A 24,500-nucleotide genomic window follows, 5' to 3' on the forward strand; every position below is an offset into this window, starting at 1 on the left:
GGTTGTTTTTCCTTCTTAAAAAGAATATTATCTTGTGGAATTGTTTACAGTGACTTATAGAGAGTAACAGAATGGAGAGTTATGGATTTTTATGGGTTGATGTTACAGCATATTTTGTATCCAGAGGCAACGACTCGCCTTTCTTAGGGGGTTCTACTTTTGTATTTTCCTTAATTTTTCTACATTGGTGCGAATAAGTTAGTTACCTTAACACTTTTCATAGAACAGTTTCTAGCATATTCCTGTTTATTGAATAAAAAGGTAGAGATTACAGCATTGTCTGAACTGTGTTTTATAATGTGCTTGCATTTCAATCTTTTTCTTTTAGGTTTGGTCGTAAGTTAATTGTATCAGACTTATATAAACTGACGGACACTGTGGCGATCCGGGACCAGGGCAGTGGGAGGCTCGTGTGCCTCCTGCCCAGCAGCCAGGCCCGCCAGAGCCCCTTGGGATCTTCCCAGTCACATGATGGATCCTCAGCAAACTGTAGCCCTATAATATTTGAGGAGTTGGAATATCACGAGCCTGTTTGTAAGCAGCATTGCCTGAATAAAGACTTTATGTAAGCTGTGTATAAAATACTATAAAACCTTACCAAATATTTGAACAGCACCTGTCATGTATAAGTCTATTGAAGTTGAGGTATATATGTTCTCAGAGTGTGCTCTGGACACTTTATATGCTTACAAGAGTAAGTCAGAAAACAGTGAGGTGGCACAGTGAATTTTCTAGGCAGTTCTCGTGGGTTAGTGTGTCTGGGTGAGATGGTTGTGTTCCAGCACAGCTGCCAGGATTGAACACCTTTTTAACAGGGGCTGGAAGATACACTGTGTTCCTCTGGTTATGGAGGAAGGCTGTACATACTAGAGAGATTTCTATTAGCCTGACTCTTATTACATAACTGTAGCTGGAACTGATGGTTCCTCTTTGTCCTCCAGCTACATTTAGTGATTCATACTGGTTTGAAAGTTTCCTCAAGCCATGTGTTTTTGTTTCATTCAGCAAGAGCCAAGTTGTTCTGCTAGAGCAGTTATTAGGTGTTCACTGTTAACTGCCTGGTATGTGCTGCTAAAATTTCATTTGAAAGTTTTAATCTAACGCTAATAGAAATGTAGTCATTTCAGTATGAATTCTGGAAATTTACTGTAGCTGTATTAATTTTTTGTGGGGAAAAAAAAGTTGTTTGTGACTGTACCTAGTGCTGTTGTCAGCTGGTAGCAGTTATATGCATATAGTATAATGTTTACTGTGGGGGTGTATGTGAGCACAGACATACTATGCTAAAGCTGTGTGTAGAGTAAGCATAAAAACCTGAACCTCTTGTTTTTGCAGTGAGCACGAGTTTGATCCAGATTCTTACAGAATTCCTTTTGTGATTTTGTCTCTGAAGACATTTGCTCCTCAAGTTCATAGTCTTCTACAGACACATGAGGGTACTGTGCCTTTACTAAGGTAAAATATTTTAATTTATGTTTTTAGTGTAGGGCTGAAGATTTTTATTTTAGGTTGAAGATTTAAAACCTTACGGAAGTTACTTATTGTGTAAAAACTTTAGTTCTTATATAAGAATAATGCAAATAAGTGTATTATGAAATTATTACTTTTAAAATTCTTGTTGAGCAGAAACAGCACACTTATGTAAAATGTGTATTCTATAGAAATTTCTATAATGTGTCAGTAATTTGTTGAAGCTTCTTGCTCATAAATTGTCACAAAATAATGATATTTTTCAGAAAATTGTTGGTGGTATTTTAGTGTATAATGGAAGCTCCTTTTTTCTTCCCAAGTTTTCCTGATTGTTACATGTCAGAGTTCAATGATCTCGAAATGGTGCCAGAAGGCCAGGGTGGCGTTCCTTTAGAACATCTGATTACTTGTGTTCCTGGAGTTAACATTGCCACTGCCCAAAATGGCATTAAAGTTATTAAATGGATACATAACAAACCACCACCTCCTACTGCAGGTAAGTATCTGTTTAAAATGCTTTCTCTAAAAGGTCTTGGGGGTTTTTATGCTAAAAAACTAAGCTAATAAATTCTGCTAATAAAATAATCGCATTGTATAACTGTTAAACTTGTTATAAGGGAAAACTTTTAGCTTGAGTATTCATACTTATTTTTTCCTATGCTGTAGCTTCTGTCCATAAGTAAAGTGCAGTGTTTAGTGGAAGAAGACTAGTGAAAGGTTCAATAACATGACTCTTGCTCATAGATCCTTGGCTTCTACGTTCCAAGAGCCCTGTGGGCAATCCCCAGCTCATTCAGTTCAGCAGGGAAGTGATAGATCTCCTCAAAAGCCAACCCTCCTGCGTCATCCCCGTCAGTAAATTCATCCCGACGTACCACCACCACTTCGCCAAGCAGTGCCGGGTGTCCGACTACGGCTATTCCAAATTAATGGAGCTGCTGGAGGCAGTGCCTCATGTGCTGCAAGTGAGTGATACAGCTCTGTTCCTTTTGACTTGGGAAATTGTATCTGCACCTGTCCAAGCTACTGGCTGATGCTGTAAAACAGGTGCTGTGCAATTACCTAGCCCACCTTGTGAGAGATGGTCAACAGAACCTTGGTAGGTAATTGTATTCTTTGAGATGCTGTTTCTGAGTCGTTTTTATTGTGCCTACCCATTCTGGGAAAATCAACTTTTCGTTTAAGCCTCTGGAATAAAATTTGAAGCTGCTTTTTAGCTCTGGATTGTGCTTGGGTAGAAGTTTTTTAATTGTGCTGTGTGTCATAAGAACACAGCAAATGCTGAGTGCTTGCGAGTGGGGCTGAAATGTGTAGTCTGTGACTTGAAGGATTTCTGTGTGAAATAAGTCATGTGATCTTACATTAGAAAACCATTATGGTCACATTATTTTGAACATCAGTTGGCTGTAGAATTTTTAAATAAAGTCATAATAGCATTCATAGATGAAGCACTGAATTTTGATGACATATGTCTTAGTATGGAAAGTGTGTGGCTTCATGAGGCTGCTGTTCCAAGTACTGTCTCTATAATAGTCTTTGTTTCTCACCTACCTGTACTAGAACTGGCTTTTAAATACCTTTTACTGAAGATGCTAGAGCTGAGTGACCAAATAAAAATTTTCTTTCAGATCCTTGGTATGGGCTCCAAACGCTTGTTAACTCTAACACACAGAGCTCAAGTGAAGCGCTTCACTCAGGACTTACTGAAGCTTCTCAAATCCCAGGCCAGTAAGCAAGTTATTGTGAGGGAATTCTTGCAGGCTTATCACTGGTAAGTTATCCTTAATGAAACAAGAGAAATTCTGCAGGACATGGCTATCAATGGTGCACTTTAAATCTTAGTACAAAGCTGTGGCAACTATATTGACCCTTCATTGTGATGGGGAAGTTCAAGCTTCTAATGAAAACAAAAATTAAAAGTTCTCTGGCATACTTTACTGCTTTCTTTAATACTGGGTTCATTTAATTTCATGGGAGTTGGTAAATGGGCTGTTGTATTTCATTAGTTCTCTTTGAAGTCATGGCTGCAAGGTTGGATTTAAGCAAGTAGGTTGTGGCACATTCTTTATGGTTCATGTTAGTGTTAGGCTTTCTTTAGAGGGAAATATAAAATGAATAGATTAATTGTCAGGAGTTACTCTTACTACTTTATCTAGCAATGGCAAAAATGAGGAGTAATACCTGTCTGGAACGTTCTGTTCTAGCGTGATAAAAAAATAGGGGTTAATTTTTAAGAACCAAAATGATGCTTTTCTTAATGTGAAGATGGAAAGCAGTTGATGTGCTCTGAGCAAACCATAGCATTTTAGAGCTACCTGTGATCTACCTTTACATGTGTTCTGTTGTGCATCTTGTGCCAACAGCTCCTTTCTAGGACTGCACTCTTCTTCTATTTCTACTGTTGGCAAAAATGCATTATTGTTTGTTTCTAAATGTAGAGTCAGCACTGACCACTTGAATAAGAGCGTATGTGAAGTGTTCTTGCTTCAGAGAGATTTTGGTCAGGGAGGTGGGAAGAGTAAAATGAATTTTAATATATTTCTTAGTATTTGGGAAGCTTAATATGGTGTTTTCCAGGATATGGTCTCTGCCTTCTCTTGAGACTTGTTCTCATTTAATAGTGTATGTCTGTAACTAGTAAGCAAATACAGACTAGTAGAAGTGTAGCCATATGGAGCTGTATAAACAGAACAATTACATTTTTCCTGGGATGGAAAACTGTTACTTTACATTATCACTTCCTGCAACTAGTCTGAGGCACCCACTGGTTGATAGATACAGCTCTTTGTTACACTGATTGTTCTCATGACAGTAGATCTTACTTTTCTGGTTAGAATGGATTTCTAGGTTTCCCTTGTTTCACTGGGTAGTCTTACTGCCAATATGAGAACTATTTTTTTATGATTTGAGGCTTATGTTCTCAACTTTCAAAAAATGTATTTTTTGCCTACACAGCATGCATTAAATACTTGTGTTACACACAGTCATCTACAACTTTCAGGTGCTTCTCTAAAGACTGGGATGTTACTGAGTATGGAGTGTGTGAACTGGCCGATATCATATCAGAAATTCCAGATACAACCATCTGTTTGTCACAACAAGACAGTGAAATGGTAATTTGTATTCCCAAAAGAGGTATGTCCATGTACATTTTTTGTACTGTTTCTAAATAAATTGTTCTTTGGCTGTATTAAAACTGTAGTAACTCAAGTGTGTAGAAGTGACTTATATTTTTTTATAATGGTGTTGCTGACTTCTAGGAAATCAAGAATTTGTCTTTCTTTGGACACTTGTAGTGGAACAGACAGGAAAACAGGTGCCAAAACACATAAAAGAATGTTACTCCTTCTCCATGTAGTTAAGCTTTCTGTGGAATGATTAGAGGGTGGTTGTTTCCATACAGAAAACATAGCAATGTAATTGGCTATTTAAAACCTCCTAAAGTGCTGATCACCTGAGTTTTTTGACTTTAAACAAGTAAGTTTTGTAGAGGTCTGCAGTCCCAGACAAAAACAGTGACTTACAGGATATGTGATTAGGCTGAAAATCAGCCATCATATTTTCTCATTGTATTCTGTTGCATTTGTATAAGTGTTGTGATGTGGCTCTTGCTTTGTTGTTTGGTTTTTTTTTAATTTTAGAACGTACACAAGAAGAAATTGAGAGAACCAAACAGTTTTCCAAGGAGGTGGTGGACTTACTGCGCCATCAACCCCATTTTCGGATGCCCTTCAATAAATTTATTCCTTGTTACCACCACCACTTTGGTCGTCAGTGCAAACTCGCTTACTATGGTTTTACAAAGCTACTTGAACTCTTTGAAGCCATACCAGATGTCTTACTTGTAAGTTCTAAAATCTTAAGCTGTACTGAAGCATTTTTCTGGGATCTATACAACTGTTTCAGCAGGGGTTATTTTGATCAGAAGCTTTAGTATGAGTTATAAACTATGCACCTGTAATGTGTAGACAGCTGTATTTAAGAAGATCTTGTGTGATAGCCACTCTGGTAAAATGGTCCAAGGCTTTGAGCACGTTCAGGAGGCTATTTGTTAACAAATTCAAGTTTTCTAAATGGGGTTACATCGTAAAATTCAGTGCCTCAAAATTAGAGTAAAGGTTCATTAAATGGTGGAGTCACTGTCCCTGGAGGTGTTTAAGAGACTGGATGTGGCACTTGGTGCCATGGTCTAGTAGAAGGTGGGAGTTGGGTCAAAGATTGAACTCGATCTCAGGGGTCTTTTCCAACCTAGTTGATTCTGTGATACTTTGTAAAGTTGTGTTCCACTTGCTTTTAAAATGGTTATCTATTTAGCTGCTTATTTTGTAGTATTTCAGAAGTTGGATAGTTTTGCTTGCTGTATAAACAGCTCTCTGAGTTGGCTGAGCCCTGCAGTGCAGCAAACGATTGGCGAGCGCTGAGTTTCAACTGCAGACTACACTTGGTTCATCCAGTCTGGGTAGGTCACTTGAACGGAGTGTAACTTCTCTTTTGTAGGTACTGGAATGTGGGGAGGAGAAAATCCTCACCCTCACAGAGGTGGAACAAGTGAAAGCTGTTGCTGCCCAGTTGGTGAAGCTGCTGCGGTCGCAGAAGGACAACTGCCTGATGATGGCAGACCTGCTGCCCGAGTACAGCAGGACCTTCGGGTACAGCCTGCGCCTGCAGGACTATGACGTGAGCTCAGTGCCAGCCCTGATGCAAAAACTCTGCCATGTTGTAAAGGTAAACTTGTGTCTTTGTTGTTTATGTATGCAAGGTTGTGTTGAGGAATTTTCTGTCTCAAATGACATGTCTCAGTATGTGGAACGAGGGGTACAGCGTTGAGTCGAGAAGAGGAAATTCCTAAAGGATTTTAAATGGAGTTTCTATATTCTTATGCTACTTTCTTTTTGGTTTTTTGTAACCTTGCAGCTTTCTCTGGGAACACTCCTGTTTATTAGCATATAATGAGTAAAAGATTGTATTATAGTACTTATTTTAACAGTACAAATTATTTTTTCCCCCTACCTCACTTCTAACTGTGAAAAAACAATTTTCTAGTAACTGTAGTAGTTGTCAGTCTCCTAATGCTTTAAATTCCTTTTTTGAGCTATGATTTGAGACCTTGACTCTGAATGTAAATAAGTAGATGGGTTACACTGTAAATGTTACAATTAAATGGATGTGGGCACGTTGGTTTAGTTGGCCAGGTTTGTTAACTTAGCAACTGATGTTCAGGCTGGAGCTCAGTCAGGTCCTGTTGGCTTGGAACAAAGAGTAAAATCATACCTACAGTGTGGCAGAAACAGCTACACAGCTATATGGATCTTGTATATTTAAATATTTCCATGTAATTAGCTGGATTCTGAGTGCTTTTGGCTGGGGGAATATCAGATGCTGGTGTGTAGTGTCAGATACAGCTCTGCTCAAACAAACCCCAGCTACACATCTTATTTATAAGTCAGTCTCTTCCCTGTCCCTAACTTGGTTCCTGATTCATTTTTCCAGGTTGTTGACACAGAGTCTGGCAAGCAAATTCAGCTGATAAATAGGAAGTCTCTGCGGACTCTGACTGCCCAGTTGCTGGTCTTGCTGATGTCCTGGGATGGAACATCCTTTCCTTCTGTCGAGCAGCTTAAGCAGCACTATGAAACAGTCCATGGTACTTCACTTAATCCATGTGAATATGGATTTATGACCTTAACTGAACTCCTGAAGAGTCTGCCTTACTTGGTTGAGGTGTGTAAGCTCTCACCTTCCTGATGTGTCTCATACTTTGAAAAGGCATTGTGACTAGAGGATATGGAGGTGTGTGCTCTTATTCTTTCTCTTTTTTTTTCTTGTTCAAATAGGTTTTTACCAATGGTGCAGCAGAAGAATATGTCAAGCTTACAAATCTGTACATGTTTGCAAAGAATGTGAGGTCCTTACTTCACACTTACCATTATCAGCAAATTTTTCTTCATGAGTTCCCAGTAGCATATAGCAAATACACTGGAGAAGTGCTGCAGCCTAAAGCATATGGATGCAATAATTTAGAAGAGCTCTTGGGAGCAATTCCACAGGTGTGAAGAATTCTGTTTTGCACAATTACATTGAGATTTCTGCATGGATTAAAAGTAGTTACACAACCACAGTTTCTGTGAATTGGGGTGAATTACTGGACTAATTAACTTTCTCCAAGGGAGCTTATAGCAGTCATTGAAAATACAAATTTCTGAGGAATCTGGACTGTGTAACGAGAAAAAGAAAATAAACCAGCACACATGGTTCAAATTGTGCTTAAGAACTGTTCCTGGTAAGGTTGTAAACATCCCTGGCATTTTATGGAGTGAGTGAATTGATTTTCTGTCTTGAGTGAATAAATGGTTGTCAAGTCCTGAAACCTCATTTGGATCAGGGTGCATTTTTGGCTGTAGGAGTGCAGAATTGTGGGGCTTTGTCAGAACTGCCACACAGTGGAATTTTGCTGTGGCATATTCTTGTCATCCACGTGTCCTAAGTGCTCTAGGATAATTTTGTGACCCAGTTTATGCCTATAAGCTTTCCTTTATGTAAGTCCTTTAAGTGGAGAGTGACAAAATAGAATTTTGCAACTCCATGTTTAAACTTTTAGATTTGCTAATATATAGTTACTACACTTTCTGGCTCTGTGGTTTGCCTTTGGCATCAATTATTTTGAGATAAAGCTTTTGCTTGGGTAATGTAGTACAAGTTGGCAATGTGATTTAGTTTGCTTTAAAGAATAATGTCAGTGCAAAGCTGGATGAAAGGCAGGGAGCAAACTGTTTTGGGCTTTGACATTAACATGTGCTGATGTTCAATTCTTCTTCTTTCTCAATAGGTGGTCTGGATTAAAGGACATGGCCATAAGAGAATTGTGGTCCTGAAGAATGATATGAAAAGTAAGCTATTTCAATTTTTAGCAGTATCTTAGTTTTCTTTAATATTTTTTTTTAAGAGGCAACTTGACAAAACTAACCAAATGAACTTGCCTTTTTGTAGCTCGTTTTAGCTCACCTAGTTTTCCCCCTGCTGATCATGTGGATGATCATGGAAATCAACTTGCTGACAATAATGGGCATGTGATGGAGACCCCAGGATCCACATCATCAATGGAACTAAATCTAGGAAGACCTAGCACTGGTAATGCAAAACTGATTTATATAACAATTTTATTGTCTTAAGGGAAATAAGCAGAGTAATTGAAGCAGCATGGGGAAAGGTGTGTGAGTTAGTAAATGTGAACTTCTTAAATATGCTTTATGGCTTGAGAGCTTGTTGAATTTGAGTATACAGTTAGGCATGTGTCCTCAGCTGTCAGTGTATGCACGTGGCTGTAGCTGCTGGGGTACTGCTTCCCATGGACTGGGGGGGAATTTTAAGTCTACAGGTATTAAGCTCATGAGAGGATGGTCAGTAGCAGCTTCTGCTGTCAATGTCTCCTGTGTTCTGATGAGAATATAGTGCTTTTCTATGGTGTTTTTATGTTGCTGTGTTACTTATTTGCAAGTAACAACAGCAGTTCTGTTGGTGTAAATCTGTCTCCAAATAAAAATAACCGGGAAATGGTGACCTACTTCATGTTGTGCTGTGGTCTCCAATTCTTTTATTACCTGCAGGTTGGAGAACTTGTGAAATGGTTCTTGAGTTATTTCGGAACTCTAGGCTCGTCCCTTTCAATAAGGGCAAATCACTTTATTTTGAAACTTTCAACTTAAATTTCACATGTAAATGTGTTAGTACATAAATAGTTGATAGGATATTGGTGTGTCTGCAGGGGAGTTGTCTGGTAACTGGTCCTTCTCTGTTAAAGACTGTTCTGTAGGACTTCTTTCCTCAGTTCTTCTATTACTTGAGTTTGGCAAATACCATATTTTTCTCTAGGGATATATTTACTCAGGCAGGCAATAGTTGAACATACTAGTGCTTTGTCTGATGCATTGTATTTAGTTAGATGCTCTTGATGCAGCAAGTGAATCTGAGGTTAGTTAGCATTCATTACATTAGCTTGGTATTAATATTTCAAATACTGAATAGCTCTCAAATCCTCAGAATTGCATCTGGAGACTTTACATTTACAAGCTCTGAAACAGTGACACCTTGACAGCTTAGAGACACTTTGAAAGATGTTCTCTTGTTTTTGTAGTTTCCAATCAAACAGAGCAAGAGCTCCTTTGCCTCACAAATACATCTCCTGTTGACCTGCTGTGTGAGCCAGTCCCTTCCTGCCTGCCATCCCCACAGCTGAGACCTGATCCTGTGGTTCTGGAGTCTGCAGACCTCATCCAGTTTGAGGAACGCCCTGCACCTCTCTCTGGTAAGATTTTGTCTGCCTATGTTGTGTTACTTATGGAAGACAACTTGATAATTTGGAAAACAAGGCATCAAGTTCCATTTAACCACATCAATATGTGTATATATGACACGCTGGGATGTGTTGGGAACTCAGGGGGCTTCCATCAGAAACTCCAGTACTGACCAGAAGTACTCTGCTGTGACTCTTACTGGGAACTTACCCACCTCTAAACTTGCATTTGGCCAACCTGTAGCAACCTTTTCACACAACCATTTCATAGTGCTGAGCACTGAGACACTTAATGTGTGAGAAGTTAAACTTTCTGAACAGTACATGATGCAGACAGAGCCAGAAGCAAACATCACCTCAGCTGCAGAGGTGATCATGACACATTTTTTGGCTTCAAATCAGACTGATAAGTTCTTTTTAAGTATTTTATTGCCTAATACCAAATAAATATTCTTTATTTTTCAAGAACAGAGCATCAGTAAATTGAATTGTCTTATTTATTTTATTTATTTTAGAAATAATGATTTTAACAGAAGAAGAAAAACAAAGAATTGTTACCACAGCTCAAGAAAAATTAGTCTCTGGGTCTGTGGTATCTGACACCACAGAGAATGCTTCAGTGCCTCCCTGTCAGTCCTCTGAAACCCAAGTAAACAAGGAAGCAACGGACAGCCCAGCCAAAAAGCAACACAAAAACAAGGTGAAATTGGCAGCCAACTTTTCACTTGCACCTGTAACCAAGCTTTAACTCTTTCTTTTTAGTGTGAAGGACAAATACCCATGGACTGCACAAAGTAAAGCTGTTTGTTAGCCCAGTTGTATTTTAATGAGAGGCCTAGAAGAATTAATTTGTATTTAATGTATTCTGTGAAGATTTTGTTCCTTTTACACTGAACACAGCTGTTAGCAGAGCAGATTTTTTTCTATTACTTTGAAAAAAAATCTGGCATTTGTTAAATTATTCTTAAATTTTACAGTTTTTCATAAGTGTGTTCAGTCAAAGCAAAATATTGATTCAAAAATGGAACAGATTTTATTTTCTTTAAGCCTCGTTGGTGATGTAATCATACATGTAGCATATTGTATTCTATAGGCTGTTGCTTACTGGTATTGTTTCAGACAGTATTAAGAAATGCATGATTTGTTTTTTCAAAAGCCTGTTGAGAAATTTTTAACTCGCTGACCCAAAATGACAGGAGTGAAGGGAGTTGATTGTCCTCCAGAGGAGAAACTTGTTCTCTGACCTTTCAGATGACTTGTAACTGCATTGGAAATTCTTGCCTAAAGATGTCTGTAGAAGATTATGTGGATCTTGTGTAAAACTTGTTTTAAATGTGTTGGTTTTTTCTGTAGCTTTCAGTTCTGTTTAGGAGCTTTCCAGGACACTGATGCTTTAAGCTTCCCTCTTACATTTAGCTTGTCTGGCATGGGTTTGGTTAAGGAAAAGACTGTCTTGGGTCATGAGTTTAAGATACAGACACACACATTTTCTTTGTGTCTAGAAATGAAGTTAGGAAGATTCTGATATTTCTGAAATATGCATTTAATGCATAAATTACAGATAATGGAGCAGGTCTTATTAAAGTGGTTTGTGATGGAAGGTCCTGATGCTATTTCCACCTGTAAGGAAAGTTCTAGCTACATGTGGAAATGCTAAGGTTGTTCTGCTTAACCTTGTTTTCTATTTTTAAGCATGTCCAGTAAATGGGAAGCTCGTTCTTTGTGCTGTCTTTTAGCTGTGTCTGTTTTTATTCTAAGAATTACTGCTAGTGTTGGAAGCTTTTTTTGAATTGTGGTATCTTGTGTTGGCTTTTGAAAGGGCCAGCTTTGGAAAAGAGGTGAAGTCAGTGGATGACCTTAACTCTAGTTAGCAGAATTGTCCAGTGTGTGAGACTTTATACCCATTCTGGGTAACCATGGCATTTACAATGGGTTGTATTTGCCAGGCAGCAAATAAATTGCTTGTAGTATTGAAAGAACCTATACTAGAGGCTTTCCACTGGCCAACAGTATTTTTTTAGATGGATTCTATTGTAATATGCAAGAGATGGAACACAGGCTCTAATTTCTCAGCCAGCAGCAGGAAATGCCACTGAATAATGGCTATAGACAGAATTTTACTAGTCAGATTTTGTTATAAAATCTTTTATATTTAGGCAAGTATTACCAGTAGTGAACTTAGAGCCATTGTAAGTGCAAAGAAACACTTGAAAGTTTTTCTGAGCATTCTGGCACAGTATTTTGAGTCCTTAGTAAACCTCTACAGACATACTGCTATAGAAAAAAGAATTTAGAAGTAAACTTTCTTGGAATGCTTTTAATGAGTTCAATGCAAGAAAATCTGCTTTCACCTGAAGTTTGATAAGGTTAACAGTGATCAGTCTAGATCTTTGTTTCAGAAGAGCACACATTGGAGAAATGACCAGCCAGGAATCATATTTTCATGAGATGCAGCTACAAGTCGTCTGGAGTACTAAAGAAAACCAGGTTTTTGCTTCAGAGGAAAATATGGTATTTGACAAAATAAGTGTGGTGGTTACACCACATCTGGAGGTCAGCATATCTTATCTGGATTCGTGTGTGATTCTGCTGAAATCGCTGTTTGAAAGTAATAGAATAATACTTTTGAGAAGTTGTGTTCATAGTGTAACAAAATAGCTAATTGAATTGCAATATATTTTTTTATCCAAAGGGTTAAATGAATGATGTGACTTACAGATTTAAAACCATTACAACCATGAAATTCTTTAATTTAGCAAATAAATGTACTACTTCAGATTCATGTTTGTTTAAAAGAAAAAATGTCACTGAAGCCCTCGATTAATGCACTATCTTTTTTCTTGGAATGGGAGAGAGGAGGAGGAATTCTTTTCTTAGCTGTCTACTTTGTTTGGACACTTTCTTTTGTGGCTCAAGTGCTGTTTTTTGTGTGTTGGGACCAAACAGTTGTGTCAATAAAATTTTCAAGCAAGCAAAACTCTTGTCCTTGTCTGAAGACCTGAAAAAAACCCAGCTCTGTCCTAGAATCCTTAACTTGCTGTGTCATGTTAAATTTAATTATTCAGACAGAACAGAGAGCTAAAATTTGAGTTTTAGTGAAGACTAAAACATTGTAAATTCTGGAGAATGAGGCTTTTCCCAGTTGTTGGAACTGAGCTGTTAGCAGATGGATTCAGCATCTCTTACTGCTCTTTTGTACAGGGTTATGTTTAGGGCTTATTTTGAAAGGAAACTGTACTCTTTGTCAGCCTAAGGATTAAAATGGAGAAAGGAGTGTAAATGCAACAGTTGGAAGTCAGGTGTTCCTCCAGAGTTTGTCTCCCTGTTACAGTGGCTTTGTTTTCCAGCTCTCTGAAGATGGATTATCCAGGAACTACAAATCTGGCAGAACTCTTTCACTAGAGTGTTCTGAACTTCAGAATCCAACAAAATAAAGAAGGGCAACTAAACAGAACTGTTGTGGCATCTCACAGCTCCATGGGCAAAAGTAAAGAGCTCCTGACTTTTTTTTTTTTTTAATTTTATGGCATATTCTCACTTAATGGAACTGCTAAGTGGAACAGTCTGCCAGAGTAAGTGCCAGGCTTGCTGCAGGTTCAATAACCAATTTTAAAGTAACTACCTAAAAAACTTACTAGAAAACTCTCTTTAAGTAGTATAATTAATATCCCTCCTGAAAATAATGAATATCCCTCTTTAAGAGGAGGAACAGACAATTTAAAAAAACTTTCTATAGCAACACCACCAACCTTATAATCATCACTCTGTAACTGCATTTTTTTTTCAGTAGCTGTGAAATGTTTTTAAGTCTATGAATGAGTAAAATCCCTCACAGCATTTGGTATGTGATTACCTTTAAAAGGTGAGTTTGACTGGAAATCCTGCTTTGGTATTGTGTGCAAACATTCCCACTTCTTTCATTCTCACTTTATTTTAAGCCATCTGTTTTAAGTTAGTAAAATTTTCATAAGTCATAGAAGTCATGATGGAAATTATTTTTTTGTCTAAAATGACTATGGCTTGTTTTGCCTGCCATGATGTAACAGGACAGATGTGTTGCATGGTGAGCTATGGTTTAACTTCTGTTTCTATTAATAGCATCTTTCCAGCATGCATTACTTTTAATGTAGTATTCCTTCTTGTATAGACTATTTTGATGTTTAGTATTACATAGATGGATAAAATTAGAAAAAAAAATCATAGTTCAAGTGCTATACATACACTGTAGAAAGCAGATTGATCAAAATGGCATTCTCAATTTATAAGAAATTTCTGAAATGCCACTTCAGGGTGTTATTTCTGAGTTTTCTGTAGAGTAAAAAAGGCTTCACTAGGATAGGCCACTTTTAAGGCCTTTTTTAGATATGCTTGACTAGTCCTATCTAATGCTTAGCTGCCTCACATCTAGAATATCTAAGATTTTGTTTGTTTTTTCCTCTTTTGGCTGATTACTGCTGACAGTGTTGCATGTGTTTTCTGAAGTTGGGTTTTGGTTTTTTTCAGTGAGAAGATCCTTTATTTAGTAGCATCACTAACTTAGGTAAGTGTTCCTTTCTTGCAGAATAGTAATCCTATTCTTTTGGAAAAGTGTAGCAGCTCAGGAAGTGCATCCCACTCCCCTCCACAACTGCTGATCTCCTTCAATAACAGGAAGAAACAAATGCTTAATATAACACAGCAGCTTAGTTTATTTGGAAACATGTTTAACTTGGAAGAGATTCAGTAGGCCTAGGGGAAGGTACAAGAGAACCACTTGCTGGTGGAATTGGTGATCTGTACAAATAGCACTTCAGCACTTTTGTCTCAGTAGACAATAATCCTTTCCTGAACAGTCATGTTTACCAGAGTGTCAAATCCACCTCATATTTTCTTCTTTTTCCAATGCCTTGCCTTCTTTCTGAAGTGATAAACAGCCAGGATTTCCAGAAGAGCTTTTGGATGCTGCAGTCCATCAATGTCCCTCTTTGCAGAGAGTAATTGATATCTGAAAATCAACTCTGAAATGATGCCGGTTACTCCAGGTAGTCACCTGTAAGATACTTGTCTGATATTCTCCTTTTATAATGTGTCATGTTCACAGGATCATGCAAGTTATAAAGCCTCTGATTGCTCTTGGGATATTCAGTGATTTAGTCTGATTTTTTTTAAAAATGAGGACCAAGATTTTTACACTTAATTCCTTCCCAAGTTTAATTTGTTTAATTGCAGCCATTTTCTTGGACATAAGCCATTAGGGCTCTGCTGTGTTCTGGATGGACAGCACTGTAAACCAGTGGTGAACACAGCTGAGAATCTGACCTCAGTCTAAAAGACCCAGGCCTTTATTGCTGAGCAGCATCACTGACCCACTTCTAAAGGAACCACTGGTGCACTGCAGGCAAGTTGTTCAAACCCACCCAAATAACAACAGAAACGAAGCATTTGTTAATTAAAAACTAAAACACACAGAAAACCTTTCAGCTGAGCCAAGGCAGAACTTCTGAAAATGAAGCTCACTCTCATGAACACTGGTGCAGTTCAAGTCCCTTTGGGGCACTGGCTACCAGTGCTGAACTGTAGAAATCTTGCACATTCATACCTGCTGTTTCTTCTTTGCTTTAATTAAAGGACAGGGCTCTGTAGCCTCCTCATGTGTTGCATCCCAGGAATGTCTGTTTCCTGTTAATGAAATATTTTCATGGAAACCTACATTGTAGCCATCTCACTTTTCTTCCCAAGAGACTGAATTCTGTGCAGCATGTAGGGATCAGCCCTATCACCAGCACAGCCTGGTTAAAACACTGATGTGCAGAATTCACCTTGTGCCTTAAAAACCATGTGCAAAGTCCTTGACTTACCAGCTTACCCTTGACTTACCAGCTGATCCTCCTAAGGCTTGAAGTTTGGTGCTTTGCTTTTTCCCTGACTTCCATTTGCCTTTATTAATGGCACTGGACACCTGCCTCTTGCCTTAAGTTACTGATAACTCCTGATGTCTTAACTGGGCACCAGCAAATTCAAGAGGCTGTTGAATTTTACAGAAGCCAGGAGGTGATTCTTTCCCCCCAGTGTATGTTGTCCCCTACAAGCAGTTTTCCCTGTCCCTGTTAATGCACACAGGTGCTGTAGATGTTAACAGTGTGATGCCACGTGTATCAACAAGGATGCAGTAACTGTATCTGACTATTCAGCCTTTGGACATGTTTTGTTCTCTTTTCTCCATCTTTGGTCAAAGTAATTAAAGTGCTTCATGTCTTAGTGGAAACCTTTTGTGGTTTTTTTTCCTCTCTGATCCTTAAACCTTAAGGAACTTTGTGATACAGGTTCCTTGTCTCAAGTGAGTCTGCAATACTGAAACAAATTATTCTGGAAATACAAATGTTTTTCATCGAATCAGTCTGTGCTAGGGATTAGGTTTACTTTGTACAAGGATAGTCTGAGATACTTTAGATGGTGTCTATTGCCTTGAATCTTAATAAGGTATTTTTTTCTCTCTAAAAAAATAACTTTATCCTTTTTGGGGTAACTGCTGTTAATTTTTTCTCCTTTCCTATACTGTGGTTCCTTTGTATATAAGCACACACTTCACTTAGCTGGCTTCACAAAATGGAAGTTCCTCTTGTGAAACTTTATTCTAGGAACTTTTTGCTATCTGTTTGTTATTTCTAAGCCTGAGATTTTCACACTAGATCCATATAAGTTTATTTTACTATTTACACCTATCACAGTACATTTATATGGAATACCATCACACAGACAAACCAGCTACTGACAGCTAATATAAAGATATTAGATTCCACAAGCTTTAATCTGCATAGAGACCAGAAACACATTTAATGGTGAAACACAGATAAGTCTTTCTGTATTTCCCTTAATTTTAAACCCATTTTGTATAGAATGTGATTTTTCTGCCACAAATATCTACTTATGCATTTGCATATTTGTTTTGTGGTAATTTGTCTTGGGTGGTTTGTGTCTTCCTGTGCTTGATAGTTTATATTTCTTATGGTCACAAAATATACAATTAATACTTGTTTTAAAGCATTGTTTAAATATTAGTTACATTTTGTTTGCCTTCCACTCTTCTCCCAGCAACCTCCCAGTGATGTGTAATCTCCTACTGCATGCAGCTTCTAAAAGTGGACAAAACTGTCTGGGTGAACATTTCTCTGACCCCCTGTGAGGCAGAGACCTAAAACAGAAGTGACACAACTTTGGGCTGCATCATCTATTTGCAGATTACTGTAGCTGTGCCTGCTAAAGCTTTGCCAGAGATTTATTTCCCCTGGTGCAAGCAATATTAATTTGACTTGAGTAATTCAGAAATCATATGGGATATAAAAATCTGTAGCTACTTGCAGCATCCTTGTCACTGATCTCATTCTTTAGGAAGAATTTGAAGTGAAGCTCCACAGCAAAGTAGTTGAACGTCACACAAGTTTGGCAAGTATTTTGTATGCAACATCAGTTATCTTAAAGTTGCTTCATCTATCAGTTGTGCTATATACAGCATTGTTACTTGTGGCTTTTGTTGTGAAAAGTAACCAGAATAGGATAGTTCAGCAAATTTTGAGTGCAGTTAGTCACAGGGGAAAAAGTACAACAAATTCTTATATTCTTAGCCCATTAAAATTGCTGGTTTACACCTTAGTGGATAAAATATACCCTCTTTTCATTCACTTGTATCACTGGGGTGTTTCTGACTCTACTACTGATCTCTTCTGGTCCCTGGACAGCCACTATATAGATTTCTTGTTTTAGGCATGCGAGAGTGATCCATGCAACAGTGAAGAACCTGCCATTGTACAATCCATTACTGTTGTACCAGTGCTCTTGACTCCATTAGCAGGATGCTGTTGTTTCCCCTCACCAGACAGTTCCATTCAGTGAAAACATTGAAGAGACAGACAGGGTAGAAAGCCCAGAGCTACATGATGTTGCATTGTGTGGCCCCACAACAATCTTTAATAATTGCCAACCCCGCTTTGGCAATGGTGGGCTTGCTTGGAGGAGGTTCTGCCTTCTTTTCTGCTGGGCTGCCTGCAAGGTTCAAAACAGGACACCATCAGAACCAAGAGCTGGTCAAACCATTTCTTCCTGCTCCTGGCTTAAGGGATGCAAACCCTTCCTGCTCTCTCTCTCCACCTTTCCTGAATTTTTCAACTCTTTGTTTGAACAATACACTTTGTGGTGGTAACCAAGCTGAAACTGTTCAGGAAGTCTTATCCCTTCAGGGAAGGGTGTTAAGAGGGGCTAAAAAATCCAAACCTCTGAATGGGAGGGTAAACTTGCATCTTCTTCAAGCCAGGTGTCCCTTTTCACAGCCATAGGGTCAGATAACAGGTCCTTTCACAAAGTCCTCTTACTGTGTTTAGCTCCCAACAACTAAGGAGCTGAAGAACAAAAATATTCCTAGAATTTATTCTCTCATCAACTTGGATGTTGTAATTAGGAGAACAAGATAAAGGTAGGTTTTCATTTTTGGGGGTGAAAAGAAACTCATTATCTCTAAAACTGCATTTTAAAGCAATGACAATAAAGTAAACTAACAAGGAAGATTAGTCATGCTCCCTATGACTGAGGGGGTGTAAATAATTAGCGATGCATCTTAAAATGTCTCTTTCCAGCCTTGAACTTCACAGTCATTCCAGTCCCTCTGGAAACTCTGGAGCAAGATCTTTGTCTGTGCAGAGTGGCACCAAAGTCACTTTCTAGGAAGGGCACCACTCTCACTTTACAACCTCCCTGCCTAAGAGCTCAGCTTGAGACAGGCCAAAATCAACCTGAGAACTTTTAGGCTCATGCTGTGACTGTTCTGTTTGAAAGCTGCAGTTAAAAGCTTCCAAGTAATCCACTTTAGTTTCTGAAAAACTACTGTGTTTGACATTCTGTCTACAAGTGATTTGGGTTGAGGTGATTGAGAAGCCTGTTTCTGTTGGTAATATGTAAGAAATTTGGATCAGCTGTGGAGATTTGCAGTCTTTTCCCTAGTTTCCATTTTGCCTGCAGTAAACCAGACAAACTTTGCTTCTAGCATGGGTCTGAAGAGGTTTTTGTCAGTTATTTTTGCAGAACCAGACAGGAAAACGATTAACAAAAATTAAGTTGCTTACAAAAGCAGGTTATGGCAATGTGTACACAAATATACTTTGCATACTTAAAACATACAAAGCAATTTGCAAGTGGCCATAGGTGACTGGCTTTTGCCAGAGCCTGGCCCAGCACGGCCTTTGAAAATGCTGTTCTCTATTTGTCATTGGAGTTTTTTGTTTTGTTCTTGTTTTTTTCTTAATGTTTAGGAACTCACTGGTAGGAGACTGTGTTGCTTTGTCTATGGGTTTTAACTTGGTGCGAAGGAACTCGGCCATCTCTCTGTCTTCTTCTTTCTCCCTGGTGGAAAGAAGGAAAATGAATGTTGCAGAAATGAGAGTTTTCTCTGTAAATGGGACAGTAAAAGCTACAGCAGCTAGGATCAGGTCACTAGTAAACAATTAACTTCTTTATTCTTTTTAGAAACACTTAATTTTTCTGCATATTAAAAAGCAAAATATTTACCTAAATGAAAACAGTAACAAACTTCTTGTAGAATTGAGAGGGAATTTTCCCCAAGGTTCTTTACTTGTCCCTGATAGCACTGAATTCATTTATTCCCCAGTCAGCAGATTGAAGTTGTAGTGGATCACCTATTTCTAAGCTGGCCTCCCAAGTGCTTCACGTGTTTCCTGCCCAAGTGAAGCAGAGGATACTTCTTGCTGTGCTTGTGCTGTTTGTTAAAAGGCCTGATTGTAGGTACTGACAACACTTCTGTGTTAGTTCCCTGGCTGGTACTGAAACATTAACGGGGTGCTGATTGAAAACCTTGCTTTAGAAGAAAAGCAGATTTTATTATCAGAGTTACAGAAAAGCCTCAGGTCCTGCTGCAGATGTCAGTGGACACTGATGGATCACACCTGCACAGTGCCCAGCAGGACATTTGCAGGAGCCCAGCCTTAGGTTTTGTGTCCTGGCTGCTGCTGAGCTGCTGTGCTGTCCACGTGGAACTCGCAGTGAGAGCTCCTGGTTGCATTTCTAGCTCAGGCTGCTTGTCAGCTGCTGCCTTTGGCCAGCTCTCTTTGATCAGCTGCAGGACTCTGGAAGGCTTCCTTTTATCCTCTCCTTGCTTAGAATTTAAATGTGTTGGAGGAGATACTGTCATTTTGGATAAATGGATTGAGTCTCTACTGTTGAAAGAGAAGGGGAGGGAATAGTAAAACTGACTTTGTAGAGTGTTTGGGTCTTAAAACATTGGGTTTGGGTGTTGGGATTTCCAGCAAAAGCTGGAAATGAACTTTTAAGGAAGGCTACAAGTTTCTCAGCACGTTTGGGCTAAGCTACTGAGATGTGACCCTTCTGCTGCTTATGGTTTAGTGTTTTAGGTTAGGTACAGCTGTGCTAGTGAGTGACTTTCCCCCCCCCTTTCTCCCAGCAGGGTGGGAATAGTAATAATCAAACCTGACCATATGAATAATAATAAAAAAAAAGGTGGACTTTAGATGGAGGTTTCTCTGGTAGCAGCAAAATCCTTTCCTTTTAAATGATAAATGCCCAGACACTTTGTGGTAGGAAAATAAGAGACGAAGCCCCACTGTAGTCTTAAGTAGAGTAATCTAATTCTAATGATTTTCCAATGGAACCAGGAGGAGGCTTTTCACTTGGTGAATTGTTTTGAAGGACCAATTAATTCTCTCTCATTAATGTTCATATAAATTTTGTCACTCCATGCAGTGTAGTATTAAGCTTGTGGAATTTCATTCCTGGTTCTTACCGTAATCTTTCCACCTCTGCATCATCTACGAGGAAATCTCTTTTTTGTACCAGCCGATGAATCTTCTGAATCAGTTCATCCTCTCTTTGTTTCTCCATCTTTGTTTTTTCTTTTTCTGGTCAAAAACAGAGAAAAGAGACTATTACTTTGGACACTGCAGCTGCCCAAGAACAAATTGCTGATTGAAGCCAATGGTTCCTCAGACATGAGTGGCCAAACCCCAGCAAGCCTGGTCGCTGCCTCTTTGCTCTCTTCCACTTGCTGCTGTTGAGCCTGATCAGCTTAATGGTCTGAAGACCCCACGGGGCTTGCCAAGCCTACTTTTAACATTAAATTACCCTGCAAGGCATTGCTTTCAATTTATTTAAAAGCTTTGGCAAGAAAACAGTCCAGGATGCTTTGTTAAAATCCATGGTACAAACTCTGACCTCAGGGGAAATGAGATCACACCAAAAGGAACTATTTCTCTGCATTTCAAGACAGGTTTTGGCTGTTGACTATAACATGTTTTTTCTACTCTGGTAAGGCAGGAGAGCTGCAAATCCACACAAATAGCACCAATTGTAAACTGTGGAAAAATAAATGGAAGTTTATTTTCCCTATGCTTCAAAAATCTGAGTAAGTAATATGTATCCTTGTTAATTGGCCAGTCTGTAATGGCTAGGTTGTCTATAAACAACAATATTTGTGACATGAAAGATGTACCTGTCACAAACTAAGAGTTGTGAATGTTAGGGATTACAGAGCTGTTCTTTTAAGATTATGAAGCCAAATGCATTCAAGGCAGAAATCTTCAAACCTGGTAAGTGGAGGAGAGATGAGAAAGCCAGAGGCAAATCTGAGCTCACAGATTTGCTTAAACTGATGATTTTGATTAGCTGTGAAGACACTTTGCATTAAATAAAGAATTTTGGTTTTAAGCAGTAGAACTGTGTTTAGAAAATTTTACAGTTCAGTACAATAAGAACTGTGGGGAGAAGGGCAAGCTGCCTGCAGTCTGCATCTGAGCTATGTTATGTCTGCTGATTTAACCTATAAGATACTTTAAAAACAGCTAACTGGATCAGACACTTGAAAACAATTGTTTAATACAGCTTGATTTTGGATCATGGGCTTCAGGATGCTTACTGCTAGGAATTTCTGCAATAAATTCATTCCTTAATAAGGGAGATAAAAGCACCCTGAATATGTTTTTAAGACAATGGAATTCATTAGTCTCTGTCTCAGAGTTGTAAATTTGTAACGTAACCTGAGGTTTCATTGCCTGGGATATCTTTTCTGTGGTTGATCTTTTAGAAGTGATAAAGGAAGGTGGTTATTGACTGCTATGAAGATTTAAAGGCCTCTACCTTGTTACCTAGGGAGAATTCCTGTAATTAATGCTGAATTTGTATCTGAAAAAAAAGAATGCTCAGAAATCACTGCTTTTTCTTGCTTTGCCTCTTATGTCTATGGAGTAAGGGCTCTCCACTTTTGAGTAAAAGCTACTTTCTACTTCCTTTAAATCTATCCTTTTCCTAGTTGAGATGTGCTCTCTCATTATATCCTTTGTGCCAAATATATGCAATCTGAACTGTGGGAAAGTACTGCATATTCTGCAGTACTACTACTAGTACTAAAAGACTGATTCCATGTCTACTGAAATTGGCTGACCTGTGTCTGCTGAAAACAAAGAGCAGATCTCTATGCAAATCCTGTATCTAAGAGCAAAATTATGATGGAGATACTGTGAATTAACCCATTTCTGGAAGATGTTTTTCTAGGTTGGGCATGTGCTGTGTCAGCACTTAGTGCTGTGTTACTGCCAGCAGCTGCTTTGTCTTTGTTAAGACCAAGCTATTCTTGTGATTCTGCCTAAAGATGCTGCTGCTGGAACTGCACATACTTGATTCTTAAGTTTGCTGAGGTTTGCAAAGTGCTAAGGAGAACCTGCTCTTTGTGGATCTCTGCTTAAGGCTTTGTGACTGGAAAATAGTTTCTAAAAGATTAAAAAAAAAACCCCAAGCAACAAGAACACCAAAAAAATGAGAACTGGTCAACCCTAACTGTAAGTTAAAAGTAGGGCCAGGAGAGCTTGCAGATTTGAAGAGGTGAAGCAAGGGGCATCATTCATAGGTATTTTCTAGGGTTATAATAATCCCTTCCATTTAAACCAATTATGAACCCACAGTGTTATCAAAAATTTAAAATATGTCCTGTAAGTAACTAAGAAGTATAAAGAAAGAAAAAGTAAGCAATGTTATGAATCCACTTCTGTTGGATGCAAAGCAGGGAAAAAGTTCTTACACAGCTAAGAACGTGTGGATTCAGAGTAGACCTGTTTCCTATGAGTGACTTAACTACAGGTGTGACAAGGAAAAAAAATCAATCACATTCACAGTAGTGATTATAAATCCCTCTCCCTTCCCCCTTTTATCTGATATCTCAGCACTGCCTTTTCTAACAATCTCTGTGCCCCTTGGTTCCCTAGAGAGTGCAAGAACTAAGGAAATATGCATCTTGTTTGAGTGATATTTGCAGGGTTGCTGCCATGGGAGCAGTGAAATACAGCATGGAAAGAAATTTAGAGGCCAGGAGCTGAAGGCTGGGCAGGGAAATGGGAAGAAAAAGAAAGGACTAGAGGAAAGAGGTATGAAACTCAACCTTGGTGGGAAGAAATTCTATTGGGCAGAGGTGGGTGATGCATGGGAGGGGTTGGTGTCAGGAACACAAGTATTATCCTAATACTGATGGAGATAGCCATTACCTGGGATTGCTACCAAACTCTGCAGCTCTTTCTTAAGGTTCATAATGTCTTTGCACAGCTGGATGTCATCCATCCTGCAGAAACAGAAAAAGCATAATTTGGCATTTATCTATTTTGAGGTCTTGTGCTGTGGGTGAATGTCCTCCATGGTTGATGTTGAATGTTTCAAATCCTTCATGTGTGCAGAAAATCCATTAATGTTAAGACACAGAAGAGAGCTTAAAAAGAAAACAAATTATAACATTATAAGAAACTGCACCTTCAGTTCTAATTGAAACTGATACCTCTCCTGAGAGCTGCCATACTGAATTATCCCCCTGGAAGGTAGCACCCTTCAGCATTACCTTCCTGGCAAATGTTTTATTGTAATGTCTCATCCATATTGGCAGCCAAGGCTCAGGTGTTGGCTCCAAGGGCTGCATGAGGGGATTCCATTTTGAAATCACACCCAGAGTATGAAAACCAGCCTTTAGGATCAATTGTACATTTTCAATTTGGATGTCATCTCAACACTGTCCTTGCCCAGGGGTCTCAGAGTTCTTCTCTCCCAATCCTGTGCCTGAAGGGTGGGTTTGCCTGTTGCCTGAGTACCTGAAGGCAGCTGAAGTGCCATCAGAACAGGGGTTGTCACTGTGGGGTTTCAAGAGAGCAGAGCTGAGGGACTGGAGTACGTGAGAGTGAGCACCCAAAGGATAAATGCAGCCAAATTATTGAATTAAGTAAGGAGTGGAAAAAGCAGGTGTTTCTGGCACAAATAAGATTTTAATCACAACCTGGGAGCTTTTATTCTCCCTGTTGCCTCTGCACAGAATGCAGGTCTCTGCAGGGAGCTGTCCTTCAGCTGCTTTGCTCATGTTAGTAAAACATGTTCCTTTTATTATTTGCTGCTTTGGTTAACTCTGTCTTGCCTGCTCTGCTACTTTCATTGTGCTATGACAGCTATTCCTGCTGCCTTTTTACCCCTCTCATCCCAAAATATGACAGTGGAATATCTCTCATAATAATCCTTACTGCTGATCACTTTTCCTTGTTTATGTACCCTGGCACCTCCACTGAGGATCTGCTCTCCCACTATTCATCTGTCTTGGAAGACTCAGTTTTATTGGGAAGATCAGCATGTTGGCCTCAGAGCTAGTGCCTGGTTCACTGCTGTATGTGTTTAGGCAGAGATGATTTTACTGATTACTATTCTTACTTAGGCTCCCCATATT

General features: G+C 38.9%; 2 protein-coding genes across 4 annotated transcripts in view; one reads left to right on the plus strand and one right to left on the minus strand.

The window, feature by feature from the left end:
• The window catches only part of MARF1 (meiosis regulator and mRNA stability factor 1), a 25,704-nt gene extending 12,967 nt beyond the window's left edge, over positions 1-12,737 (plus strand). For all 3 annotated transcript variants that reach the window (XM_051788145.1, XM_051787305.1, XM_051788967.1), the window contains 14 exons: positions 329-565; positions 1,336-1,455; positions 1,791-1,966; positions 2,215-2,435; positions 3,099-3,241; positions 4,472-4,605; positions 5,112-5,314; positions 5,968-6,195; positions 6,961-7,191; positions 7,305-7,517; positions 8,297-8,357; positions 8,458-8,598; positions 9,602-9,772; positions 10,276-12,737. In XM_051788145.1, coding sequence (XP_051644105.1) covers positions 329-565; positions 1,336-1,455; positions 1,791-1,966; positions 2,215-2,435; positions 3,099-3,241; positions 4,472-4,605; positions 5,112-5,314; positions 5,968-6,195; positions 6,961-7,191; positions 7,305-7,517; positions 8,297-8,357; positions 8,458-8,598; positions 9,602-9,772; positions 10,276-10,508 — 2,512 coding nt within the window. In that variant the 3' untranslated portion in view covers positions 10,509-12,737. The remainder of the gene's footprint in view (positions 1-328; positions 566-1,335; positions 1,456-1,790; positions 1,967-2,214; positions 2,436-3,098; positions 3,242-4,471; positions 4,606-5,111; positions 5,315-5,967; positions 6,196-6,960; positions 7,192-7,304; positions 7,518-8,296; positions 8,358-8,457; positions 8,599-9,601; positions 9,773-10,275) is intronic.
• The window catches only part of BMERB1 (bMERB domain containing 1), a 51,706-nt gene continuing 39,814 nt past the window's right edge, over positions 12,609-24,500 (minus strand). The window contains exons 3-6 of the mRNA XM_051790230.1: positions 23,290-23,363; positions 20,544-20,658; positions 19,047-19,129; positions 12,609-17,779 (exon numbers count right to left, since the gene is read on the minus strand). Of these exons, the coding sequence (XP_051646190.1) occupies positions 17,667-17,779; positions 19,047-19,129; positions 20,544-20,658; positions 23,290-23,363 (385 nt within the window). The 3' untranslated portion in view covers positions 12,609-17,666. The remainder of the gene's footprint in view (positions 17,780-19,046; positions 19,130-20,543; positions 20,659-23,289; positions 23,364-24,500) is intronic.

Source organism: Manacus candei, unplaced genomic scaffold (assembly GCF_025592945.1).
Source record: "Manacus candei isolate 608988 ecotype Guabito, Panama unplaced genomic scaffold, ASM2559294v1 h1tg000002l, whole genome shotgun sequence".
In the NCBI taxonomy this organism is placed as follows: domain Eukaryota; kingdom Metazoa; phylum Chordata; class Aves; order Passeriformes; family Pipridae; genus Manacus; species Manacus candei.